The sequence below is a fragment of the Oryzias latipes genome, chromosome 15 (assembly GCF_002234675.1).
Source record: "Oryzias latipes chromosome 15, ASM223467v1".
In the NCBI taxonomy this organism is placed as follows: domain Eukaryota; kingdom Metazoa; phylum Chordata; class Actinopteri; order Beloniformes; family Adrianichthyidae; genus Oryzias; species Oryzias latipes.
Genome location: NC_019873.2, coordinates 19,137,233 through 19,161,426, shown reverse-complemented (window position 1 = coordinate 19,161,426; position 24,194 = coordinate 19,137,233). Strand labels below are relative to the sequence as shown.

The following is a 24,194-nucleotide window of genomic DNA, read 5'->3' as shown; positions in this document are numbered from 1 at the left end:
GTTTTCATTTCCCCTGCTGAGCAGACAGGAAACAGGAAAAGCAGCATTCAGTCAGAAGAGTCTCCGGAAAGCAGCGATGAGCTCAGTGGAGCATTTCCTCCTGACAGTTCTCTGATAATCCCACTGTCTGAGAAGAAATACTTACTATAGTATATTTGCATGATACTTCTTTTTTAAGAATTATTGAAAAGGTAGTAGCAATCTGAGCTGTAATGTTGCCCAGGTCAGATTAGAAATTAAGCACCCAAGCAGGTAGAAAAGTATTGGGTGAAAATGCTTGATTAGACCTCACCGCAGATCGGATCCAAAGCTTTTGGGGCTGTTTTATCTTCCATTGCACCTGTTCCCTACAGCAATGCTATTTGTCTTTTTCAACACCAGATTTTTCAAGATCCAGATGGTCGCAGCTTGACACCCAACCCCACACAGATAAACATATTGCCTCCGATTATGTTAGCAGGCATTCAAACGAATAGCTGCCATACCTGTCTTTAGTTTTTTAAACCTATAGGTGCTTTTCAAATGGTTTGATTTTTTTCTTCTACTGAATCTTTTTTTTATCCAGTTTCAGAAACAGGGAAGAGACTTGGAGAAAGTTAAACAGAGACTGGCAGAGATTGCAAATTATGTGGACAAGGTAAAGAATACTCTTCTCTTTGCAAAGGAGATTAATGACTGCTTTAAAACAGAGGTAATGTTGGCAGAAATGATTAATGGGATTACTGTCCGATATTTCAATTTCCCACTAAAGCAGCTGCCTGAGACCTTAAAGACACATGGAATTACTCTGAGGATATAAAACAGAGGACGCATATTATGAACACATATATATGAACACTTTATTCATTAAAAAATACATTATTAATGAAAAAAGAGCTTTGCTAATTAGTTTGACTATTTTTCAACCTTTTTATTTCTATTAAAAAAAATCTTTTGAGCATATCGTGTTCTTGTACAGTTCTACAGAGCGCTGAACATCAGGGTGGCTCTGGTGGGTCTGGAGGTTTGGAGCGACTCGGATAAATGTCCCGTCTCTCAAGATCCCTTCAACACTTTGCATGAATTCCTGGACTGGAGAAAAGTGAAGCTGCTGCCCCAGAGGCCTCATGACAATGCTCAGCTCATCAGGTGGGCATTTTAAGTGACACAGGAAATTAAAACCTTAACAGATCTATCTAAAAGGAATCCTCGGATTAAGTTAAACTTTATTATTATTGTTATTGTTAACCTGAGTGGAAAAGACAAAGTCATGTAAGCTTTGAAAAAGCTGTTTTCATCGGAACTGTACAAATGTTTGAATGAATTTGTTTCCCAAATCTTCATTCATCTATTTATTTTCAATATGCACTTGTTTATGGCCACAAGGATCTGCTAAAGTTCCTCACAGCTGCTTTCAGACCGTACAAACCACAGACCACCAATCACAGAGCTTTGTTTCTAATCCATAACTTCCAAAATTCAAAAATACATTAATTTACCCATTTTTTTTATTTTTTCTACATTTTTATCACCTTTTTACCATTTGTATTAAAAATGAGCTTTCCTTGCTGTATTTATTTTTATCACACAGCTTTTTAATCTTTTACAGGCATTTCTTTATGCAAGAGATGCTACGAGTTGCTTGAATATGCTTAAAGTGGACAAAATTAGAAATACAAACAACTGAATTTCTTTATTTATTGGATTTATTTACATGGCAGAATATGTGGTTTCAAGAAAGCCACATCAGTTTCTCTTCTATCAGTCTATTTGAAATCAGAAACAAACATTTCTCTTGTTTTGATTCATTTATGAGCAAAATTCATTTGATGGTACATCAAAAATGACAGATCATTAATCTGGTTGGACTTTAAAAAGAACATTTCATAAACAGTTGAGTTATAAAAAGCAAATTAATTTTCTGAGTTCCCTTCATTACCACTGCCACATCTATTACCTTTGTGTTTTAAAAAAGGCAGTTTTTGTTGTCAAAATCATCAAAAATAATTAGTTTTCTTTAGATTTTTTTTTGGAACTTGTGTTTTTTTTTTTCCAAATCACATTCTGCTAAATTAAAAGTTGTCATATTTTTACATGGTAAAATATTAATTATGTGACAGTGGTAAATGCAGAGCCGACACTTCCCATAACCCTTATCACTTTTATGGTTTTCTTTGCTTTAGTGTTTTGATCCCAATGCTTTTTGGCTTTGCAGTGGGGTTTACTTCCAGGGTACCACAATCGGAATGGCACCCATTATGAGCATGTGCACTGTGGAACAGTCTGGAGGTATCGTCATGGTGAGTAGTAAGCCTTCTCACTCCTCCCACCCTCCTCTTCCTCACCGTAGTTTGATTGCAGGAGAGGACATTTTCCGGATCCAGCATTCTAACACAACCCATATGTGATTTCCATGTGAAAGGTGTCTTAGTGTTTGCTGGAAGGCGGCTTACAGACCTGTCTGTCTTCAAATCTATCTTAAAGGAATGGTGTTTGTGCCTCTGGTCTCTTTACCTTAAAAACACACAAGCAAAGTGTGAAAGTGTACGTCCAGAGTGACTGATGACACACACAGACACTTTCACAGCTGTCCACGGTAGGTTGAATGAGTGTTATGATCGCTTGCATCATATTGTATGTAGCTTTGCTGCCTCGGGGGGTTTGAAAGGGGTTGGGTGGGGGCACGCAGCTATATAGAAAAGGTCACAGCTTTCGAATACAAATCGGCTGATTTGTTTCAGTTCTTAGAAAAAGCGCACATTTGAGTCAAAAGACATATGTTTTTAATAACTCCGCCTCACCCCCAGCATTAAATTTACTCCACATGGTGAATGGGAAGTCTAAAGTGCCTTTCATTCCCAATACCATTATATCCCAGGATAGACGTGTTGTCCTCATTAACATTTGCATTTTCTGCTGCCCACTGCTGTGATCAGGCTTCTCCAGATGTTTGTCTTCCTCAGTGATGCTTGTAAAGAGCAGATGCTCTGGCTCAAGATTAAAGGGCCTAATGAGCAGTGAGAGGGAGGTCAGATGAGATTATCTGTTTTTTCAAACCACATTGGGCCATGTGTCCCACCTCAAATCTGCCTATTAGGTCTTTGAGTCGCTTTGTAAATACTTTTTGACACCATTACAAAATTGTTTCACTCAGAAAAAAAAATGATGCTTTAAGCTTTCCTGACTATTGGATTTTTATGTTTACTTTCCTGCTTTCTTAAAGTTAAACTACATCTCCACAGAGTTTGATTTCAGCTGGTAATATTTCAAACTCCAAGTACTTAACTTGCAATTACCATGAACTCATAAACAGTAGTAGATGGAGAATTTTCCCATCCTTTTCCCTTTAGAACATGGACTCTGCCTCCCTTGACGCTGCTCTTTAATCAGAGCAGGAAGTGGCTCAGCTTGTCCTCAACTTTGACAGATGACCTCGCTTTCAGAGGAAGCCTGTGATTTTCTCATGGACGTGGCAGAGAGCCACAGTAAGATATACCGTCATGTGTGGGTGGTCTCTTTTGCGATAACCCATATTAGAATTTCTGAATCATTCATGTACTTAAAACTGTATTCAGCTATTATTCAGCCAATGTGCCACCCTATATACAGCATCAATAACTGTAAGATGGAAATGGCTTTTCCGTGCACACACTTTTAATGTATGTCTTCTGTTTCAACTCTGCTGCATTGTAAATGCTGGATTCTTTAATGTTATTTATCAAAAAAAAATCTTTTTCTAGGTGAATGTATTGTCACAATTATTAGTGACTTTTGTTTTCAATATATTTTGTTGCATTTCCAGTGTCACCCACACATTCATGTTTTGTACGTAGAGCCCAAAAAAAGAAAATCTCAACCTTACGAACGAACATATACGAACATTTATATAGACTGTTTTGGAAGGGTTCGCTTGAACCCATTTTTCAGAGCAGGGTGTGAATGTAGTAGCATGCCAGGTGAAGACCAGTAGTCTTGCCAAATTTTCAGTCAAACAAATCTACAGTACCTGACTGCACTTGAAGCAACTATAGTTAGACTAGAATGGTCATTAACAAGAACAAGGAAGAAGTATACTTACAACACTACAGTTTACCTTTTTATTACACCTTTGTCAATTTTGATTTGATTTTTTTTAACATGGTTTATTTCAAGCAATCAAATAAGAATAATGCACAAAAACATTACAATCATCAGTTCTACATTCATACAATGACGTATCAATTGCTTGATACATTCGATTGGATTAAATTTGACTGTAGTTGGAACATCTGTGTGTTTTCTTTCAGGATCACTCTGATAATCCACTGGGCGCAGCTGTGACTTTGGCACACGAGCTGGGACACAATTTTGGTATGAACCACGATACCCCAGAACGTGGCTGTGGCTGCAGGATGACGGTGGACCGTGGAGGCTGTATCATGACTCCCTCGACAGGGTGAGATTTTGATATGCTTTTTCTTAAGTATACACAAAAACTCCAACGTGACTAAAAGAAAAGTAAAACCAAGAATTTCTTATAGAATATTATTAAAAAATAGAAGAAAAATATCTGATGCTATTTTAATATTTTACATCAATTGTTCTATTATTGTTTTAAAGTTCCACTCCAATAATTTTTTGATCTTTTGCAAAAGCGTCCCCAGGGATCTTTTAATTCAGATCATGCCTAATCAAAAAGCAGGAGTTCATTTAAATTCACCTTTGAGTTTAGGGTGGAACTGTTGGAATGGAGTAAGCCCGCCAGTGCAACAAAAAATGGCTAACAGTATTAGAGACCAACCATATAGTTTTGAGCCAGATACTAGCTCAGATGAGGAGAACGAAAACGTACACGGATCAAATTGTCTGCAAGTGGATGCAACAGAATGGAGCGGAGCAGGGAGCTTGTGGCCTGCCGATTGTGGCACCCGTGTCACAGCTACAAGTTTTTTCTAATAAAATGTTTTCTTCTGCTCCTGATTCACGGTGATTTGAATAAAGAAATACTCAGAAATGCAAATGAAATCTAATTTTTTTTTTTTTTTTTTTTTTACTTGTCCTGTCCAACAGCTAGGCAGACAGATGAGAGCTGAGGGCCTCTTGTGTTGGACATATTTTACTTTAACAAGAGGGGTTATTAATGAAATCTTAATTTTCTTTATATATGTTCTACCTTAAGAGAAAAATGCCACAAAAACATGCTAAAAACACAATTTCCATTTGAGTGGGTCTTAAAACAGATTGAATTAGATGTTTTTAGCTATTTGAATCTGTGGCATAAAAGCATTAGCTAAAAAGCAATGTATTAAATTTTGTAAATAATTACACCCAATTTAGTTTATAGATATTTTAAAAAACCACCTCTATATGTTTTCTAACAGCTTATGTTCCTCAGGCCTTTTGTTTATGTGATGACGTAAAGTAAAAAGCACAAGAAGACACACACTCAGACACACACACTGGCCTAAGACCAAAGCAGCTGCTGCAGCATTCTGCTCATGTTGCCTGGGTCGCTGAGATAACAGAGCTGCTGCAAGTGATGGACTCTGTCTGTTACTTTACCGCTAGCAGATAAGGTGAACCCCGATCACAGTAGCAGATTTTGCCCTTGGTCTGGTGTCCAATGGCAAGTCCAGTTAGCTGCATATGAATATGGTCAGGAGGAATTCAGCAGCACTGTCAAGAAGAAATAAAAAACAAGAAAAGCCTTGGATTGTTAATCCTCATTGGTCCCGTATCACTTGAGAAATGTATCATTCAGTCATAATCCACCCAGAATGGCTTTTGCACTTTTTGATAATCTATCAGACAAAGACTACCCCACCTTATACCATTATATACTTTCCACGAAAGCCCTAAATTAAGTCAAGCTCAACTTGGGTTTGTATTTTTTTTAACACAGAATGAGACTATAGATTTTGTCTCCAGTAACTCATTTAAACTGCATTAGGGGGGGGGGGTATTTTAATGGCCAGTGTAAGCAGAGAGAATGATTTAGAACAAAAGGCAGCATTAGAAAGGAGAAAGAACTGAAGCAATGAAAGGCTGGTGATGTGGTGGTAAAACAAACAAGTAATGCCTTAATGAAGAGAAAAGCACTGCTGCAGTCATGTTAGGAGTGTGCTGCTAGGAGAATCATAATGGCGAGGTTTGTTTTTTATTTGCATATTATGTGTCAACCTGTACCACATTTTAGTTCAGTTAATTTTACCAATCCTGTTTAGTTCACAATGTGAAAAAACTTAAAACTGTTATTGTTTTAACATCATGTCATTTGAATTTAACCTGTAGAGTGAATAATTTATATTTTGGGTCCAAAAAACCAGGCAAAGTTTTTGGCTCTACTGCTAGTTCAATGTCTTTAGTTTCATTCTCTTGCTTTACGTTGTTTTATTCTATGGTCCAGGTGAATACTCTATACTACATTCTATAATACTATATTCTGATTGGCTGCTGGGTGTGGATTAAAAACTGATTTTCTACGGTGATAATGCGTACCTAAAAAGGAAGCTCATGTAGCTTAAATGTTCAATACCAAAAACATGCTTCATTGGTCCCTAGGTGTAAATGTGAGTGCATGGGTGTGTGATTTGTGGTCCTGCGCCAGACTGGCAACCTGTCCAGGATCTCCCCTGCATTCGCCCACGAGTGGCGGGGTAAGGCTCTGGCAGCCCTCTGACCCCAGACACAAAACAGGTTTAGAAGATGAATGAATGGATGGATGGAGGGATGAGAACCACTGCGCTGGCTTCTTTAAAACAAACTTTCGATTCATCATCCGGAAAAAAGAAGCGGTAAAAGGTGAACTTTCTTTCTGAAGTCATGCTTTATTTAACCCATCGTGACGATCAGCAAATATACATCGCTTTCTTTTGCCACCGCAGTAAGCCTAAACATGAAAATCCTGACTGAACCATACTGAAAAACCCTGAAACAAGAAGGAATGACTAACAGAACACCACAGACCTACATATTGAGGATTTCATCAACTGATAGCTGTTATAATTGAAAACTGAAAGGAACTGAGCAGAACACTGGGTAACAACTGACATATCCTATAGAGCAGGGGTCGGGAACCTTTTTGGCCAAGAGAGCCATAAATGCCACATATTTTGAAATGTAATTTCGAAAGAGCCATACAATAATGTAGTGTCCCTTCCCCACACTGAGGCACGGAGACTTAACCTCTTTTAAAGTTCTTTATTCCGATTACTGCAGACCACAACAAACGCCCTTCAATTAATTCAGCAACTCCTGAATCTCTCCCGCCGAGACGAGAGCGCTTCTCCCAACTTTATATTCCCCTGCTACCGCTGCAGCCCTCCCATTTCCCTTATTCGGCCCATAGCTGAACCCCATTGGTCCAAACTCCCTAACAACAGGCTGAGCGACAGAACTGAGAGCCAATCAGATCTCTGCTTGACGCGTTCAATGAACTCCAGAACTTTTAACGCGGCCCAACAGCCATCCAACTCAGTCCGCGACAATTTGTTTAAAACTAAATATACAAATGAATGTGTGCATTTGATTTAATTTCAACATTTTTAAAGTACAATAAGTCTGTGGATTCTTTTTAATAACATTGTTATTCTGTTGCTAATAAATGATGAGTATTTCTCGTGGTATTTTTGCTGATGGTCTAGTCTGGTTGATACGTGCTGAGTTTCTGCTTCATGCAGGCGTTGAGACTTTAAACGTGATCGTAGGTCTGAATGTTCTGTAGATGTGAGACAGACTGCTCACATGCAGACGGGGAGCCAAACACACACTCACACGCCGCAGTGGGTGACAGGCAGCGGGTTTTACGTTTTTATAATCCCTGCGCGATTCACCTGCTGTCCCCACAACCCCTCACCCCCACCCTCTGCTTTCTCCCTCACACATCCCGTCCCCGCATCTGCGCGCTCTTTCTCAGAGACGGGAGCGCGCAGTTTTAGGCACGTCAATTCAAAGGTTTCCAGCTGGTACAAACTCTGTGAAATAATAGATAATAGTAACTGATAGCGCTGGCGTAGATTTCTCTCTCTAAGCACTGCTACTACTGCGCGCCTCTGGCATCGCATCGCGCCCGAGAAGGACTGGTCTAATGAAAAAAAAAACTATAATTAAAGATTTGTCTGCGAGCCACATGTGACCATCAAAAGAGCCATATATGGCTCGCGAGCCATAGGTTCCCGACCCCTGCTATAGAGGCACTAATCCTCAGAGGATAGGATTTGTAAAGGTGAAAGTTCAGCTAAGATTTGGTAGATATTTATGTCTTGATGAAATCAGCTTTGAGCCACAATGTTCATAGAAGGAAGTTTATTTTACCACAGTTCCTAGGGACATTTTCAAATAGAAAAGAGTCTATAAACTTAGGCGAAGTCTAAGCTTAACTCTGTCTGTTATCTCCTAAATTGAGTTTCCTGAACGATCAGCCCAAATTCACTTTTTCCTGTTTACAGAACTGTTTACACATTTCACAAACAAACCCAAAACCTATTTCCCATGTCAGATATCTGGAGTATTTTTTCTATTGAAAGTTTTATATCAGCAGCTCCTTTGACCCTCAGTCTACATGTCACCAGGATGTTCAGTTCATAGATGTACCGCTCGTGTTGTTTGACTGCCTCCTTTCCATACTATGAGCTCAGACTTGCTAATGTAGGAAAGAACAGGCTGCATCTAAATGATGTGATTATCAGTGACAATGCCAGCTGCAATCAGGACCAAAACACACACAGAGAAATCTGTAGAGGTGCTTTATGGCTCCATTAAGGGGCAGTGCAAGGGAGATATTCTTACATTTGGCTTTTATCTCTCGGTGGCAATACAGGAAGAGAAACTCTGTAGTAATAGTGGTGGGATTGAGAGGCAAACCTTAGAAAGATGACTATGAAGTAATCATTGCATGGAAAAAAATTCTTAACACAGGGGAGAGAACTTGAGTGGCGGTATACAGAAACTATTTATGTGCAGGTTTGAAAGTGGGAATGTATTTTTGAAATTACAAACACTTCCCTTCTGTTTCTGCCCGTTTGGCTTAAATGATAACTGCAGCAAAAACAGGTTTAGACTTTACAATGACATGTGATTATGATTTGTCAGTGTGATACAGGGGAGGTTGTGTCCCTTGTTACTTTTTTTTTTTTTTTTTAAACAGTAAGGGAGGAGGCAGAAGATGCCATTACGTGAAGCAGGGGGCCTGGTTACGATTGGAGCTGGTAAATGTTAGCAGTAAATTTGCCGTATTTGTTTTTTTCTCTCTCTCTCCTTTGTTTTATCCTCTACCGATGTTGCAGTCTGACATTTGCTGAAAGGTCAAGCGTGTCTCTCCAGCTTAGCATAGACTAAATGCTTGTCAGTCTGTAGTGAATCTTTTTTGGACAGCAGGGGAGTCTGACGTCAGGGTGGTAGCCTGCAAACACTTTTGTTACCTAAACCTTAATATTTATAAGGCTTAAAAGACTAACTTCCATGAAAATCATGTTTTTGGTGTTTTTAACATGTTCTTGTAGCATTTTTCTCATGATGTAAGGCATTTATAAATAAATTTAGGCTTAAAACTGCATTTCTGAGTATTTCCTAATTCAAATCATTGTGAATCAGTTGCAAATTAAAAAATGCAGTTGAAAAAAGCATGTAAATGAGAAAATAGAAGCTACAACGACAAGCCACAAGCTCCCTACTCCACTCCATTCTGATGTATCCACTTGTAGACGACTAGATCCATTTTGTTGCACCAGTAATGTTAGGTTGGGGTTGTGATGAGCTGTAAACTTGCAGGAGAGGGTGTAAACAAAGAGATGATGGGAAATGTATGTAGGCTCACTTAGCGCCAATGCCCTCCACCACCACCACAACACAGAGGCAAATTTCTAAAGAACTAGTGCCACTCTGCAGAAACTATGTCTAAGAAAATGACACAGTACTTATTTTTTTTCAGGTATTTTTTATTTTGTGCATCCAAACACTGTTAAATGCTGATAGATGCTGATAGATGCGTCAGACGTTCATACATTTCTTTTTTGCATAATCAACTTTTTAGATGGACAGTGGTGCAGTGGTTAGCGCTCACAGCAAGAAGCCCCCTGGTTCAAGTCCTAGCTGGGGGACCTGAAACAAAACACCAATGAGGGACCTTTCTGTGTGGAGTTTGCATGTTCTCCCCATGCATGCGTGGGTTTCCTCCGGGGACTCCGGCTTCCTAGGCTTCATAGGTTAATTGGTTACTCTAAATTGTCCATATGTGTGGATGTGAGTGTGTGTGATTGTGGCCCTGTGAGACTGCAGAACTGTCCAGGGTGTCCCCTGCCTCCGCTCGCAAATGGCCAAGATATGCTGCGGCAGCCCCGTAACCTCGAAAGGGAACAAACGGATTAGAAGATGAATGAATGAACTTTTAGATTGTTTTGATTTTAGGAAAGGTGCTAATTGAAGACTCATGAAACTCGAATTGACAGAAACTGAAATCATTTCATTAATAAACTTAAAGTAAAAGTTGTGTTTTGTTTTTGTTTTTTTTTGCATATTTTGGCCGGGGCTGCGACTTATACTCAGGTGCGACTTATATGCGATATATTCTTTGTTTTTTAAATAAATAGGAACAACTGACAACAGCGCAGAAGAAAAATCATCGCTGAGTCTTACGTCAGATTGACCAGTTGGCATGTTCTTTAGATTCCTCCTATAGGTTATTCAAGCTAAATAAGTGTCAATGTGTTCCGGTAGAGAACAAAATTTAAAACAAAACAGCTTCAATCATTACAACATTAGAGTTCAAACACAAACTCTAATTTATCATTATTTTAAATGAAACATGGTCATAAATTAATAGGCTTTTTGAGCAATATATGCTGTTTTTCTTAGTTTAAATCTCCTTCTTAACCCTTATATTGTGTTAATAAAGTATCTCCCTTTTGTCCCTTCTTTGTAGCGCGCACTTCAGCTGAACAACCATGATTACTCATGTTGCACAGAAAACCAAGCCAGTTTGCATCATGTGGAGACTGCTTGTAGTCAGGTAGCATTAGGAATAACGTGGGATCAGATTTCTAGGGTATTTCTTTGGCCAAACTTGATACAAATATCTCTTCTGTGATTTGAGACTCTTCAGTAATTTCTCACTTTTTAAGATACTTTTACAACAGAAAGCAATACTGGGTTGATATTTTTTGATTTTTTTTGCCGGTTGCGCTCTGAAAATTCAGACTAGTGAAGTCTTTGTTACAGTTTAAACTTTGACAGTTGATTTAGTGGAAATGATGAGTTGTTCTTTTTAATTTCAGGAAGTCGGCTGAATTTTTATCCCTTTTGTTTTATTGAGGGAAATCAGAGTTCTGAAGAGATAAAGATAGATTACTCACTACAAAAATGGTACAACGTCCTTTCAAACAATCACAACAGACGGGAGCAGGTTTGAGCAATGCGATTTCTGTGTGACTGTTGAGCACAGCCAAATTAGTTCCACCTCAGCACACAACCCTTATGGGGGGGCGGCAGGCTTCAGACCGATATTATCCAGGGAAACGTTCACTTTCTGCTCAACTAATTTTCTGGACAGCAGGGCAGCTTTGTGGCTCAGCTGTGATGATGCACACATTGGACTGTGGATCTGCTGCAAACTGTTGCACATGGCCCAGAGCTATTCCTGCGGAGGTTGGTGGTTGAATGCGATACCACAAGAAAAGGGGGTCATTGTTTTGATTTTAAATCGCATTTATTTCAGTTCCTTCACGCTGAAATTCTCTTTATCTCCACTGTTGTGTACTTTGGCCCTAAAGTGCAAACCACACTAATGAATGACTCAACATAAAAATAAAATAAAATAAAGATCATGACAACAATTAAAAAGCTAAACAAAAGGTAAATAACAATATTACATGTTATAAATCAAAATAAAATTCTAGAAACCATCACACAATTCCAAAACATTAAAATGAAATAAAAAAGAAATATTTCACATAAAGTAATTTCCAGAAATCAAAATGGAATGTTAAAAAATGAAACACAATAAGAAACTGCAAAAGGTAGGTACTGTGTGACATCAATGATTGGATGATGACGTTTGATTTATGACGCTCAGTTTTTCTAGATGTGTTTTCAGTGTCTGCATACTATTAAACGTTTGATAATTAGCCTGGTCGGGCCATATTTATAACATCCCTTGTGGGCCGCCCTTTTTTCCCCGGGGTTCCCCCCTCCTGGGCGGGGGCGGCGGGCCCCTGCCTTGCTCCTACCTGGACCAACCGTGGGCCGGGTGGGTGGCTGCCTGGAGTGCGGAGCGGGTCTCCCTTGGGGGGTCCTGGCTCGTACCTGGGGTCGGGGCGGGGGGATGCCCGGAACTCCTGGGTGGTGGTGGGGTGCTTGTCTGGGGCTGTGGGCGTTCCTCTCCGGTGGGGCCCTGCGTTGGGCTCTTCCGGCGCGGCGGGGGGCTGCTTTCCTGGCTGGGCTGGGGCGGCGCTCTCTTTCCCTCTGCGCCTCCCTGCTCTCTGGCTCTGGGGGCCTCGCGGCGGTCCTGCTGGCCCTGGCCTGGGTGGCGGTCTTGGTCGCCCGGGGGGCGGTTGTTCCCTGCCTGTTCCCGTGTGGCGTTGGGGGAATTCCGGCTGCCGCTGCTGCTGCGGCGGGGGTATGGGTGTGGGGGTGGCTGGGCGCTCCTCCTCCTTCTTTTCACATTCCACCATCCATTTTAGAAGAACATAAACACTCACCTGAGCACAGGTGTTAGCTCACCTTTGCACTAATAGTTTGCATGATTGAATGAATGAAAGATTTCACACTAGTTGGTTTAAAGGCATAGGTATGCGTTCGTGAACACTATCTGTTTTGTGTGCATGTTGACATGTGGACATTTTTGCGGCTAGCAGGTGTGTTGATAATATTTGAGTGTGTGTGAACAGGCCCCGCCCTTTTTGTACTACATTTGAACCGTACCGTAACGATAAACAACCAGTAAACCTGTCTGCTCTATGCTGCTTCATGGTCTTATCCCCCTTCCCCTCCTATTATCACCCCCTACCCCCCCTCTCTCTACCGTCCCTCTCTCTTCTTCCCCTCTTTCCTTTTCCGTCCGGTCCAACACCAAAGATTTTCAAACATGATTGAAATTAATAAAGAAAAAAAAAAAATAATAATAATTTGTAGAAAGAAAAATGAAATTTTAATAACCAAAACACAGTTATGTATTATTTTTCATGAAGTGATACTGGATATGCTCTGTACTATTCAGAAAACCTTTTTTATAATGCAGATATTGCAATCGTATTTGAAAAAACTCAAATGTCAAAAATCATTGACATCATCAAAAAAAAAAAAAAAAAAAAAAAAACGTTTGATAATTAGTACAGACCAAATCCAGTATCACTTCATGCCAAATAACTTTCAGTAGAAATGATGAACAAATAGCAACCTGAAACAGTGATGTCTCATAGTTACAACGATTTCCAGCTTCCTATTGTGTTTCATTTTTTAGCTTTTCATTTTGATTAATGGAAATTATTATTGTATTCCGAATTTTTTTGGTTTTTTTGTTTTTTTACCGAAACCTCAAAGGGTAGGCATTATGAAACATCGTTGATTGGATGATTATGTTTTCCATCTTTCAACTGAAAGTTATTTGACGTGAAGTGATGCTGAACATCATCATTCAATAGGTGATGCTTTTTAGTATGTTTATTGTGTTTTGTTTTTAACATTTCCTTTTGATTTCTAGAAACGTTTCAGTTTTAAATCCTTCTAATTTTTTTATTAGCGTGTTTTGGTTTCTGAAATCTTGTTTGATTGCTAAGACATTATTTTTTTTATTTTTTTTTATTATTTGTAGTTGATCTTTGGTATGTTTTTTGCATTGACTGATTTTGTGATTCACATCACATTCAACACTTATGCTGGCTCTTTTTCTGTGCATATTAGTGCCTTTCCAATTTTCTGCCGACAATCATAGATATCTAGCTGAAGGCATAACAACTTTAAAGTCTCTGATTTGCATTCTTCTGCGTCTAGCAGTGATTTTTCTCCTCATAACCTTTAAGAAGAGCTGTAGGCAGCAGGCGACGGAAAATACCTGCGCAGCTTCTCTGGACACCCGGTCTGACCGATACTGAATCTATGTCTCATATCGTGCACGCAAGCTGTTACCTGGAGGACTGTCAATTATAATATGGATGTGCAACATAGGCGTGCTGACTTTAGTTTAACACAGATTGCTAACAGTGACGGCTTCAAAAGGCTCATTCTACTTATTCAAGCACATTCTAACTAGCTGTAACTGATCCTCATCCCCGTCTTAGATTGTGTGAGTTTTGTTTTTGTGACTTACATCTGTTACTACATATCATCTCTATTTCATCCTATTGCAGAAACTGTGGTAGGCCTTAAAGGAATAATTTAGTAATGAATGTGAACGAATGCCGCCGTAATAGGATAACCCTGTAAACTGTTGAGATATGATGAAATGTTTTCTTAAGTCATGCAATGTAGAAAGTAAGTTAGTGGCATGCAAAAAATCAGTTTCCCTAAAGAGACGTGTTGTCTTTTTGCCTCTGCTTCAAGCGGAGTGTAGCAGGATGCATACTGATGGCATGAAATTCATGTTGCTTTTAACACATATTTATGCTACTGATCTTGCCAGGGCTTCCTACGAGAGTCAACCCTGTGAAAGCGTATTTTTGTCCCTAAAGAAATGCAGCTGTCACAGCTTTCTCTATTAAGGTTTAGTAAGGACAGACTGTTTACCTCTTAGTGGCTCTCCATTGGCATTTGCTGCAGCAAACTTGTGTTTTCTTATCAGCTGCATTCCCTACTATAGTAGTACAATAACCTTGGTGTGCAGTCGTTTGATCTGCACACTCTGTCCTTGATTTCTCTCCACACAAAACCACAAACTTTTGTGTGTGTGTGTGTGTGTGTATGTGTGTGCATGCATGTGTGTGTGTGTGGGATTGGACACAAGGATTAAGAGTGGATTATATGAGTTGAGATGAATGGACATACATGGTTTGATTGGCTTTTGGTCAGTAGAAGATGAAAGCAGCCCACATTTAAAGGTGATTTCTTTTTTTAAGAGATTTGGAGCCTCTACTTTCAACCAAAGGTGGCTGTTAGGAGAGGATGTTTTTTCTGTGTACTTTGGAAATCTGCTTTCATTTGGGGGAAAAATGGATTTCCTTTCCAGTGAATGCGTCCACCGTTATCTCCAGTCCCCTCAGGAGGAGCCTTTACTATAGTCAACTAACAGCAGTGAAATATCCATGTAGCTCCCGCAGCCAAATCCCCCTTAGGCAAAAGCAAAGCATTACACATTCCGTCTGTCCATCTCCGTCCAACAGCAGGAACCACAAATGTGTTTTTTTGTCATTTTGAAATTCACAAATCTGCCCTGTCAAGCCTCAAGCTTCACAGTCGTCATGCCTCGATGCATCTGAAGTCCTCTGTCTATCGTCTCACATGTATGTCTTTGACATGTTCCAGTCTCAACTCAAGCTTTTCAGTGATCCTGAGCCAGCTCCATATCTCTGTGCCATGCCTACAATCCTGTTTGCTAGCACCCCCTCTCCCATCCCCAAAATCCGCTACAGCCTCTTTTGAGGACATTTGGTCCGACAAAGGTTCAGCCAGCTTCAGTTTCTCAGTAAACAGGAAGCACAAAAATCTTTACTGTGCTTTCAAACACTGTTTTATAGTAGGGCACGTTCTACAACTTGAGTTTCCTCCAAAGGAAAGAGGTTTTAGAGCAGTAGCAAATCTAGATTTCAAATAGGAGTAACTTTTAAAATAAATGTGTCACCTAGTATTGTAAATAGCTACGCTTCATACCATCACAAGGTAAAACTGAATATGACCATTGATAATATTGATTTTTAAACGGTCCTGGTTACTTTTTATCATCACATTAAATCCTTATTTTTACACGACTGAGACTCATCGTTTAGATGAGTTTGGACATTTGATTTTCTAGTTTAATGTAAAAATAAATAAAATATAAAAATGTCAATAAATATTCTTTACACAAAAATGCTGACCTTAATGTTTGTTTCATACTGGAAATACTGATCCACTTCTGAATCTGAAAGAGGGATCAGAGGTGTCGGAGGTGCATCGATCTCGGATTTCAGACTTTGCAGTCATTGACGGACCTCACAGTGATACCGTGGAGTTCCTAATTACTCAGGATAGGAAGCCTTTGTTATCTCTTAGTTGTTTTTGTCCAAAGTTAGTCAATCCTTTGTTACCTTTTCCTTCGGTAGCTGGGCCATTTCTGGCTGTTTAGAAGTCTGCAAACACTATTTAGTCCAGTTTGCAAGTTCCTCCACTGCAGAGAAAGTCTTCTGGTGTTCCATCTTTTCATTCCACTCATCTGCAAATTAGGTTTTGTTCTTTCCTTCCACACTCTGATGTGTCTCCTCTCTAAGAGCGAGGTCATTCCCTGCAGCTTTTTGCCATATCACAATGTCTCATCTTTCAAACCATAACTTTTTCTCTTTTGATTTGAAATTCAATTTCCTCCTTTTCTAAATTACATTGTAGTCAGCACTTCAGGTAGGTAGTACCTTGAATATGAAATTTTTGCAGAAGAAATTAGATGCTTTCAGACTTGTCTTTGCTCTACGCTCAGACAGAAGTCATTTTCCTTTAAAATTACACACTTCCCTCAGTCTGTTACTTAAATTGTTCCTCTCCAACCGTGATATGCTTCTTGAAAATGTCTCCTTTGACTGTTGGAGGTGGTTTTGTATTGTTTAGGCTCAGATATCCATTAAACTAGAGCTTGTGCAGTAGCAATAGAACATAAAATTGGTGTAAAAGAGCTTTAAAACTACCAGATCAAACATGTTTTGGTGTTTGGATGATATTGTTTAAATGCTCTCATTCAACAAAATAATTCCTTTTTCTTTTTTCTCTCTCTTTTTCTTGCAGATATCCATTTCCAAAAGTGTTTAGCACGTGTAGCAAAAAGGATCTTGCAGCCAGTCTGGAGAAAGGTGTGGGTATGTGTTTGTACAACATGCCGGAGGTTAAAGTGCTCTATGGAGGGCAGAAGTGTGGCAACGGGTACGTGGAAGAAGGAGAGGAATGCGACTGTGGGGAGCCGGAGGTAAAGTGAACAGAAGAAACCTTCACACTTATCTGCTCCAATGGAGTGAACCATATTTGACAAAACACAGAAGTAAATAAAATAGATTTTTTCTTTTAACCCGGTGCAAAAACAAAACCCTTGAAGGTTGTTTACCCCATTATTATTTTTAGGAAGAAAAAGAAAAAATAGTTTAGAAATAAATGAAGCAAACACATGTCCTAACAAAACTAAGGTTAGCGCCTTTTAAGAGTTTAACAAGCTTCACTGAAAGACTTTAAAAATTACAGAAGATGGTTTTTGCCACTTTTTCCGTGGATCAAAAGCTCTAAAGGGATTGTGTGCCGAAACAAATAAAAAGAATTGGGTTTTATAAGGCAGAGAGTTTCAAAAGAGAAATGTTTTTCTTTTATTCTTTTTACATTACACCTTGCCCCAGCAGGTTGCCACGGTAATGTCACATCTTTGTTGAAGCCTCATTAATCAAACCACTGTCCAACTGTGCAACAGAGCAAACACGCAATGGTGTAATTGGGTCAAATCTGAAACAAGCCATTGGACTCATTCCAGTGCACACATTCATGCACACGTCCTTTTCTCATCCGTGTGTAACAGACTACGTGACCTGAGAATCCACACACACACCACACTCAGATGAAGCTGAGAGACCTGCAGTATGCTACATTCACAATAACATGCTTTTGGCGCCTTCTTCTTTTAGCAGATGCTGTTCACATTGGACTGTCGCTACCGAATCCTAGCGCATTTACTCACAGTCATAAGTGGCTTTGCATGAAATGTCAAAGCGGTGCAAATCTTATGAATCTGGCTCCAGGCTTTTTCTTTCCCAATTCTTGTCCTACCGTATTTATGAAAGACTTGGTGTCATATCATTTGTACCAGGCACAAACCACAGGACACTACCCATCCATCACTACCAAATTCAAGTCCCTGATTTGTCAAAGTTCAACTGGTTCGACTTTCAATGCGCGTTCAATGCCCTTGCATTTTGTATGCAGTATTGTAGTATTAAAGTATGTTGTATTAGAGTCAACCCCAATTTCTTTTTGAAAAATAAAACAAGAAAATATTGTTTAAGGTTTTCCAGAACATTTTTTCATCAAAGTAACTCTTCAAAAACTTGAGTAATGAACTGAAAGGAGGAGAGGGGAAAAAATCTCTTAAAATTTGCCAAATTATAAAACTGCAAATCTCTGTAGACGGGGACATTCCTGCATTTAATTATCACAAGCTTTATTAAACCCAGGTTTAGATTTTCCCAATTCCCCTCACTGTCTTTTCTTGGCACAGAAAAGTTTGCAACAGTCTAATTTATATTTATAACTTATAGCTACAACCTTTGAAAAGATACAAAGTTTTTTTCCTTTTTTTTCTTAAATATATATCAGGCAGATTTAAAATAAAGCTGCAGACTAATTATTCGTATAGCATTTATTTGCAAATGTTGTTACATTTGGAGATCACGATGTCTGGCTTTTGGGTAAAAAAGGCTTCAAACATTGATTTAAGAATCAAATTTTAATAAGGAGATTTTCCTGAAGTTGATGTGATGTGATCAGTTTCTCTTGAGAGGAGTCAACACTCGGCTGCTTTTGATGAGCTGCTAAGACACACAATCTTCTACTACTTGTTTACATCACTCGTAAATTTGAGTGAATTTTTTATTAAAACCTCCATGTTGTGTTGGAGCGTCTGGGCATGCAGAGTTAGCGTAAAGCTTCTTTTTAATGGAGCTGGGTGGTATTTAAGCAGAGCCATTGTGTTTGAACAGCAACAAATCAACTGTATAATTTATATTTGCCTGCTCTGTTTGTGCTGTGTTCCCACTGTGACCTCCTTGGTTTGAGCACACAGCTTGTTTGATCTGCTTGCGCACTTAGAATTTGGGATGAAAGCAGCTTTTTCTGTCCTCTGCAAACAAAAGACTTGCGTCAGGACTGGGGCGTAAACGGTGACAGTCATACGGCAGGAATGAGTAACAATGCATAAGCAACAAACGACAATATTCATAGTTTTTGTCACACCACTGCATAAAGCTGATGAGTTATCTCCGGCAGTTAAACACCTCTTCCAAGATTCACAGACATAGTCTAATATATTATAAATGCACATGCAATTTATATTCATTTTAGTTAAGGAGAGTAAACAAGCTTAAGAAAAGTCATAATAGCCCATGTGTTATGATTATTGACTGTTTCAGTTTCAGTTTCTTTTTTTATTTCAAACACAAAAAAAATGAAAAATCAACACAGTGGTTTAAAAAGACATAAAACAATACAGTGCGCTTGAAGAGAAATCTTGTCTGTTGCACCCCTTTTCACAACACCTGATGATGCTCATATTTCTATTTACAGATATGAACAAAACAATCACGGTACAATTCTGCATGGCAACTGTGCAAAAGTGACATTTTTTGTTTTATGAATCATTTCTGGGCTCATAAAGTTCTATTAGTGACTTGTCGTAGGTTATTTTGAAACTTTTATATTTGAAACTTCTATTTGTAAACTTTTGCTTTGTTTTAAACCTTCATCCAATCCGTTCCATAAATCCACACCACAATTTAATAAACACATTTTCTTATTTGTAGTGCAAATTCGCTGCTTTTTGAAATTCAGTTGTTTTCTTAGATTGAAACTCCCGTCTCTGTCTTTGAACATTTGCTGTTCAAGTTTATTGGAAATAAGTTGTACCTGGCTTTATACATAATGAGAGCCGTCTTCAGTTTCACTAGATCCCCTAGTTTCAATCACTAGACTGTATAGTAGTACTGGACTGTGTGAGCGTGATGTCATCCCCAAAAAAAAACTGACTTCCGGCTCCATTGAAATTCCATTTTTTCACAATACGGACGTTGTCACGTTAGAATCAGAAATTGTCAGTATGCAGTGATTGGTCCGACTCGGTCTGAGTCAAAATTAACTGCTGTTTAAGAAGTGGAACTTCAGAAATGAACAGACTGCTTTAGGAAAACAAAACCAAAGAAATTGAGTTCAATGCAAAGAGCAAAGGGGAACTATATCCCCAGCACAGCTGGGAACGATGTCCACTACATCCTAGGATGGCAGTCTTGCCATAAAACAGCCTGCTATGGCTCTCAGTCCCTTTCAACCAAAGGAAAGTTTTCATTCTAGCCTTAAAAATCCAAATTTGCTTCAAAAAGGGAAGTAGAGAGCCCTGTTTTTATCGGAGAAGTGCTGAATAGCTGAAGGCTTCTTATTCTGTTTTTGGAAAGTACAAAAAATAAGAAATACCGGTACTGCCATCTTGGACCTAAAGCTCTTTTAGGGATGAAAAAAAAGACATGGTGAGTATTTTATGAGAAAAGAAGTATTTTAAAATATATTTCTTGGTATGAAAGTTGCCCAAACAAGTGAAGTTTTACCTAGAGTCCTGTGATATATGTTCCCTTTCAGTTACTACAACATCTTTGGAAGCAGGATTTTGAATCAGTTGAAAGCTCTTTAAAAAAATTCAATAGATCAATCTTCAAGTGAAAAATGCTGCGGGGTACGCAGATCTAGAAACTAGATTTATGTGGAGACTTTTATGATAGCTTTCTCACAGACGCACTAAATATCAAAGTACATTTTTGTGGCTCGAGAATGTTATACATTCCATTGTCACTACTAGCCTTCTGAGAACAAATGACTCATAATAGTTCACTTGTCCTGTCATTATTCTCATGTAACTATCAAATTTTGGGGGGGGATTTATTAACATCCACTCACGCTTTCAATGATTGCATGTTTGAAATCATCACATTACACTGTAAAGTTTTGAATGTACAAATGATTGACACTACTGTATTGTTATCAGTATGTCACAGAGAGGAAAATTGATGTTTTCTCCTCTTTCCTAAAACATTTTTTGCATATTTCTCATATTCCCTGCTCATTTTTAAATATTCAAAATTCAAACACACAACCTTCAATTAACGTCTTCTGTCATCAATATCCAAATTAGGAAATGGAACTCTTAACAAGAACTGTGCGCCGTTTTACTTACCGGTAGTCTGTTTCTAAAAAGAACTAGTCAAAAGATTACCAAATCTCTGGTTGAGTCCAGCTAATTTCATGTTTTATGATCTCATTTTATTCCAGGAATGCATGAACCCCTGTTGCAATGCCACCACATGCACCCTAAAGGGAGACGCCGTGTGCGCTCATGGACAATGTTGTGACGACTGCAAGGTAAGTTTTAGTGGGGGCATGGTTCCAGTTCTCAAGCTTTTCCTAAAGATGTCGTACCAGATTACACAAAGTATTTTAACCCCTTTTTGAGAGCCTTATGCATCTGTGTTTGATGAAATTTCAGAAGTTTCTTTGAACCTACGTCAGCAGGTTTTGAGTTTTCTTTAGTTAAAGAAACAAAACTTTGCCATCTTTTGCTAAACACTATGACGTAAAGGAGAAGCACTGATTTTTAGTCATTTATTTTTATAGAGCTTGCAGAAACATTTGAGCTTGCTGACAGACTTTAAGTATCATTTACATATTGTGAACATTTTTGCTTCTATGTTTTTGTTTGAAGGTATTTTGCCTAACAATCAGAAAGCACTCTTCCTAGATCCTATTTTTAACAGTATTTTCATATTTAGGCCTTAGGTTTACGTTTTCCATATATGTTAGCAGTCTTTCTGCATCGCTGCAATCTGAAATGAATTTTGTTATCTCTTGAAAACTGCTTTGTTTTGTCCTCAGTCAGTGAAAAAATAGAAATTGCAAATAGCATGGGGTAATTTATGCTGAGTAGAGGAGGTTTGGTGACTAAAAAGTTTCACTTGATGGATTTCTATTAGGCAAATTAAAAAGAAAGTCTCTTTTCTATCTAAATCAACCTTTCAACTTTGAATTCTAATAAAGTTTAGTTTATCTTATTGGTTGTAAATGTTGGTTTATTAGGAAACAACCTATTTTTTTACTAAAATCTTTGACCTGTAAATACCTGGTTATTAAATTTTATTATAACTTTCTGTGAAAATAAAAAGATAAACAAAATAATTAGTTAAACAGTGAGTACTTTTCTATCATTTCATCTGTTTAAATTTAGCAGTAGGAATAAAAGGGAAAGTAAAAGACTGCACCCAGCTGTGATGCAAAAAGTTTAAGAAGGCAACATTTTTAAAGTTTTTATGCAGATTCTTTTATTAAAAGGATAAAAAAGAAAGCTACAACCCAAACTGTTCAGAATCCCGCTAAACACAGAAAGACTAAACTCATAAAATACTCTCTATTGAAGAGGTCGTGACGTGTGAAATTGAATAAAGATGATTTGTTTTGCTCTCTGTCTCTAATGCAGGTGATTATTGAACATGGTATAAACTTTATAACAGTTGCAATAGCAGAAAACGTCCCTTTTACATATGTAGTATCAGGCAGAATCCCAGTTTCTACCACTTTGGTGGCAACGAAATGGCTTTTTACTTTCTTGTAAACACAGCAGATGTCAGGCATCTCCATAGTGGAACTGCTTTTATTTTTAAGTGTGCTGTCATGTTTGCATGGAAAGTTAGACAGAGTATTAAGGCCACCATAAAAGAGAAATCAATATATGAGAATAAAGTCGTGAAAGTATGAGGGAAAAAAAGTCAAACATTTACAAGAACAAATTTTGAGAGAAAACAATAGCTATTTTACGAGAATAAATGCATAAAATTACGACAAAATAGTAGTAATTTTCTAAGAATAAACTCGTAATAGTATGATTAAAAAAATCATAATTCTACAAGAATACATTCTTATATCTTATAATATTATGAGGAAAAAAATATGTAATTTCACAAGGAAAAAAAAACATGCTTTTTCGAAAATAAAGGTGGGTGTGCAGTATTTCATTACGAAACATGGAATGGCTTAGTTTTTTTGTTGTAGTTTTTTTGGTAAACAGACTTTTCACTGATTAATTTATTACTTAAATCTCGTAAATTTTTCTATTTATAATTTATTAAATAATCATTTTAGTCCTCTAAAATATTGACTTTTTTACTCCAGAAAATTTTAACTTTATTCTTGTAGATTTTTGTACTATGAATGTATTTTTTTGAAGGCCCTAATACTCCATCATAGAGATATGACAGAATTATTGTGAAAATGTTAAGTGAAGAACCCTGCAGCACTGGAGGTTTTGGGTCTGAGAGCTGCGTTTGTATTTACAGCTCAAGCCGGCTGGCACCCTGTGCCGAGAGTCCAGTAACTCATGTGACTTGCCAGAGTTCTGTACTGGTGCCAACCCTCACTGCCCAGCCAATGTTTATCTGCATGATGGACACGCCTGCCACAACGTTGAGGGCTACTGCTACAACGGCATCTGTCAAACCCACGAGCAGCAATGCATCACCCTGTGGGGAACAGGTATAGCAGAAGTTTTTTGTAATTATGTTCTTTCTGCATTTTGGTGACTTTTTTTTTTTCCTCTGCTCACCATAAATTTGCAGGAGCAAAGCCTGCACCTGGGATTTGCTTTGAGAGAGTCAACTCTGCAGGGGATCCTTATGGGAACTGTGGGAAAGACTCCAAAGGCTCCTTTGCCAAATGTGATGCAAGGTAAAACTTGGCTGCTACTCTGAGCATTGCAGAAGTGCAGGGAAATTAATGTGCAAATCACATCTAATTAGCTTTAAGTAGCAGTCATTAGCAATCATCATTAAGTTGATAACATTTGCCATGTTGTCTTCAAACAAAAGTTTACATGATTATAAACATAAATTGAGAAAGATTGCAGCTAATTACTTGCTAAGAAACTTTTCATGAATCATTTCACGCTATCTTGTCATCTAATTGTTGCATGGATGTTTCCCCTCGGGGTTAACTCTCTAATCTTTCTTTGTTAATTGATGTATTAGTCTCAGCGAAGGAAAACTCTGCCGCCCTTCAACTTTCATCTGTCTCTACATTTGACAGGCTAGCATTTGCTGTCTGATTTTTGCATTTGCATGTGTGCGCTGTATGCAGGGATGCGAAATGTGGTAAAATTCAGTGTCAGGATGGAGCCAACCGGCCAGTTATCGGAACAAATGCTGTGTCTATTGAGACCAATATCCCACTCCAAGAAGGGGGCCGTATTCTGTGTCGAGGGACGCATGTTTACCTTGGCGATGACATGCCAGACCCTGGACTTGTTCTGGCTGGAACAAAGTGTGGAGATGGAATGGTAAGTGGTC

The 24,194-nt window shown here is 38.5% G+C and overlaps 1 protein-coding gene across 3 annotated transcripts in view; it reads left to right on the top strand.

Moving 5' to 3' along the window:
* Window positions 1-24,194, top strand: part of LOC101169556 (disintegrin and metalloproteinase domain-containing protein 12) — an 84,225-nt gene that overhangs the window by 42,982 nt on the left and 17,049 nt on the right. For all 3 annotated transcript variants that reach the window (XM_023963430.1, XM_023963429.1, XM_023963431.1), the window contains 9 exons: window positions 566-637; window positions 959-1,128; window positions 2,195-2,279; window positions 4,266-4,414; window positions 16,855-17,032; window positions 21,136-21,225; window positions 23,190-23,385; window positions 23,469-23,577; window positions 23,986-24,184. In XM_023963430.1, the coding sequence (XP_023819198.1) occupies window positions 566-637; window positions 959-1,128; window positions 2,195-2,279; window positions 4,266-4,414; window positions 16,855-17,032; window positions 21,136-21,225; window positions 23,190-23,385; window positions 23,469-23,577; window positions 23,986-24,184 (1,248 nt within the window). The remainder of the gene's footprint in view (window positions 1-565; window positions 638-958; window positions 1,129-2,194; window positions 2,280-4,265; window positions 4,415-16,854; window positions 17,033-21,135; window positions 21,226-23,189; window positions 23,386-23,468; window positions 23,578-23,985; window positions 24,185-24,194) is intronic.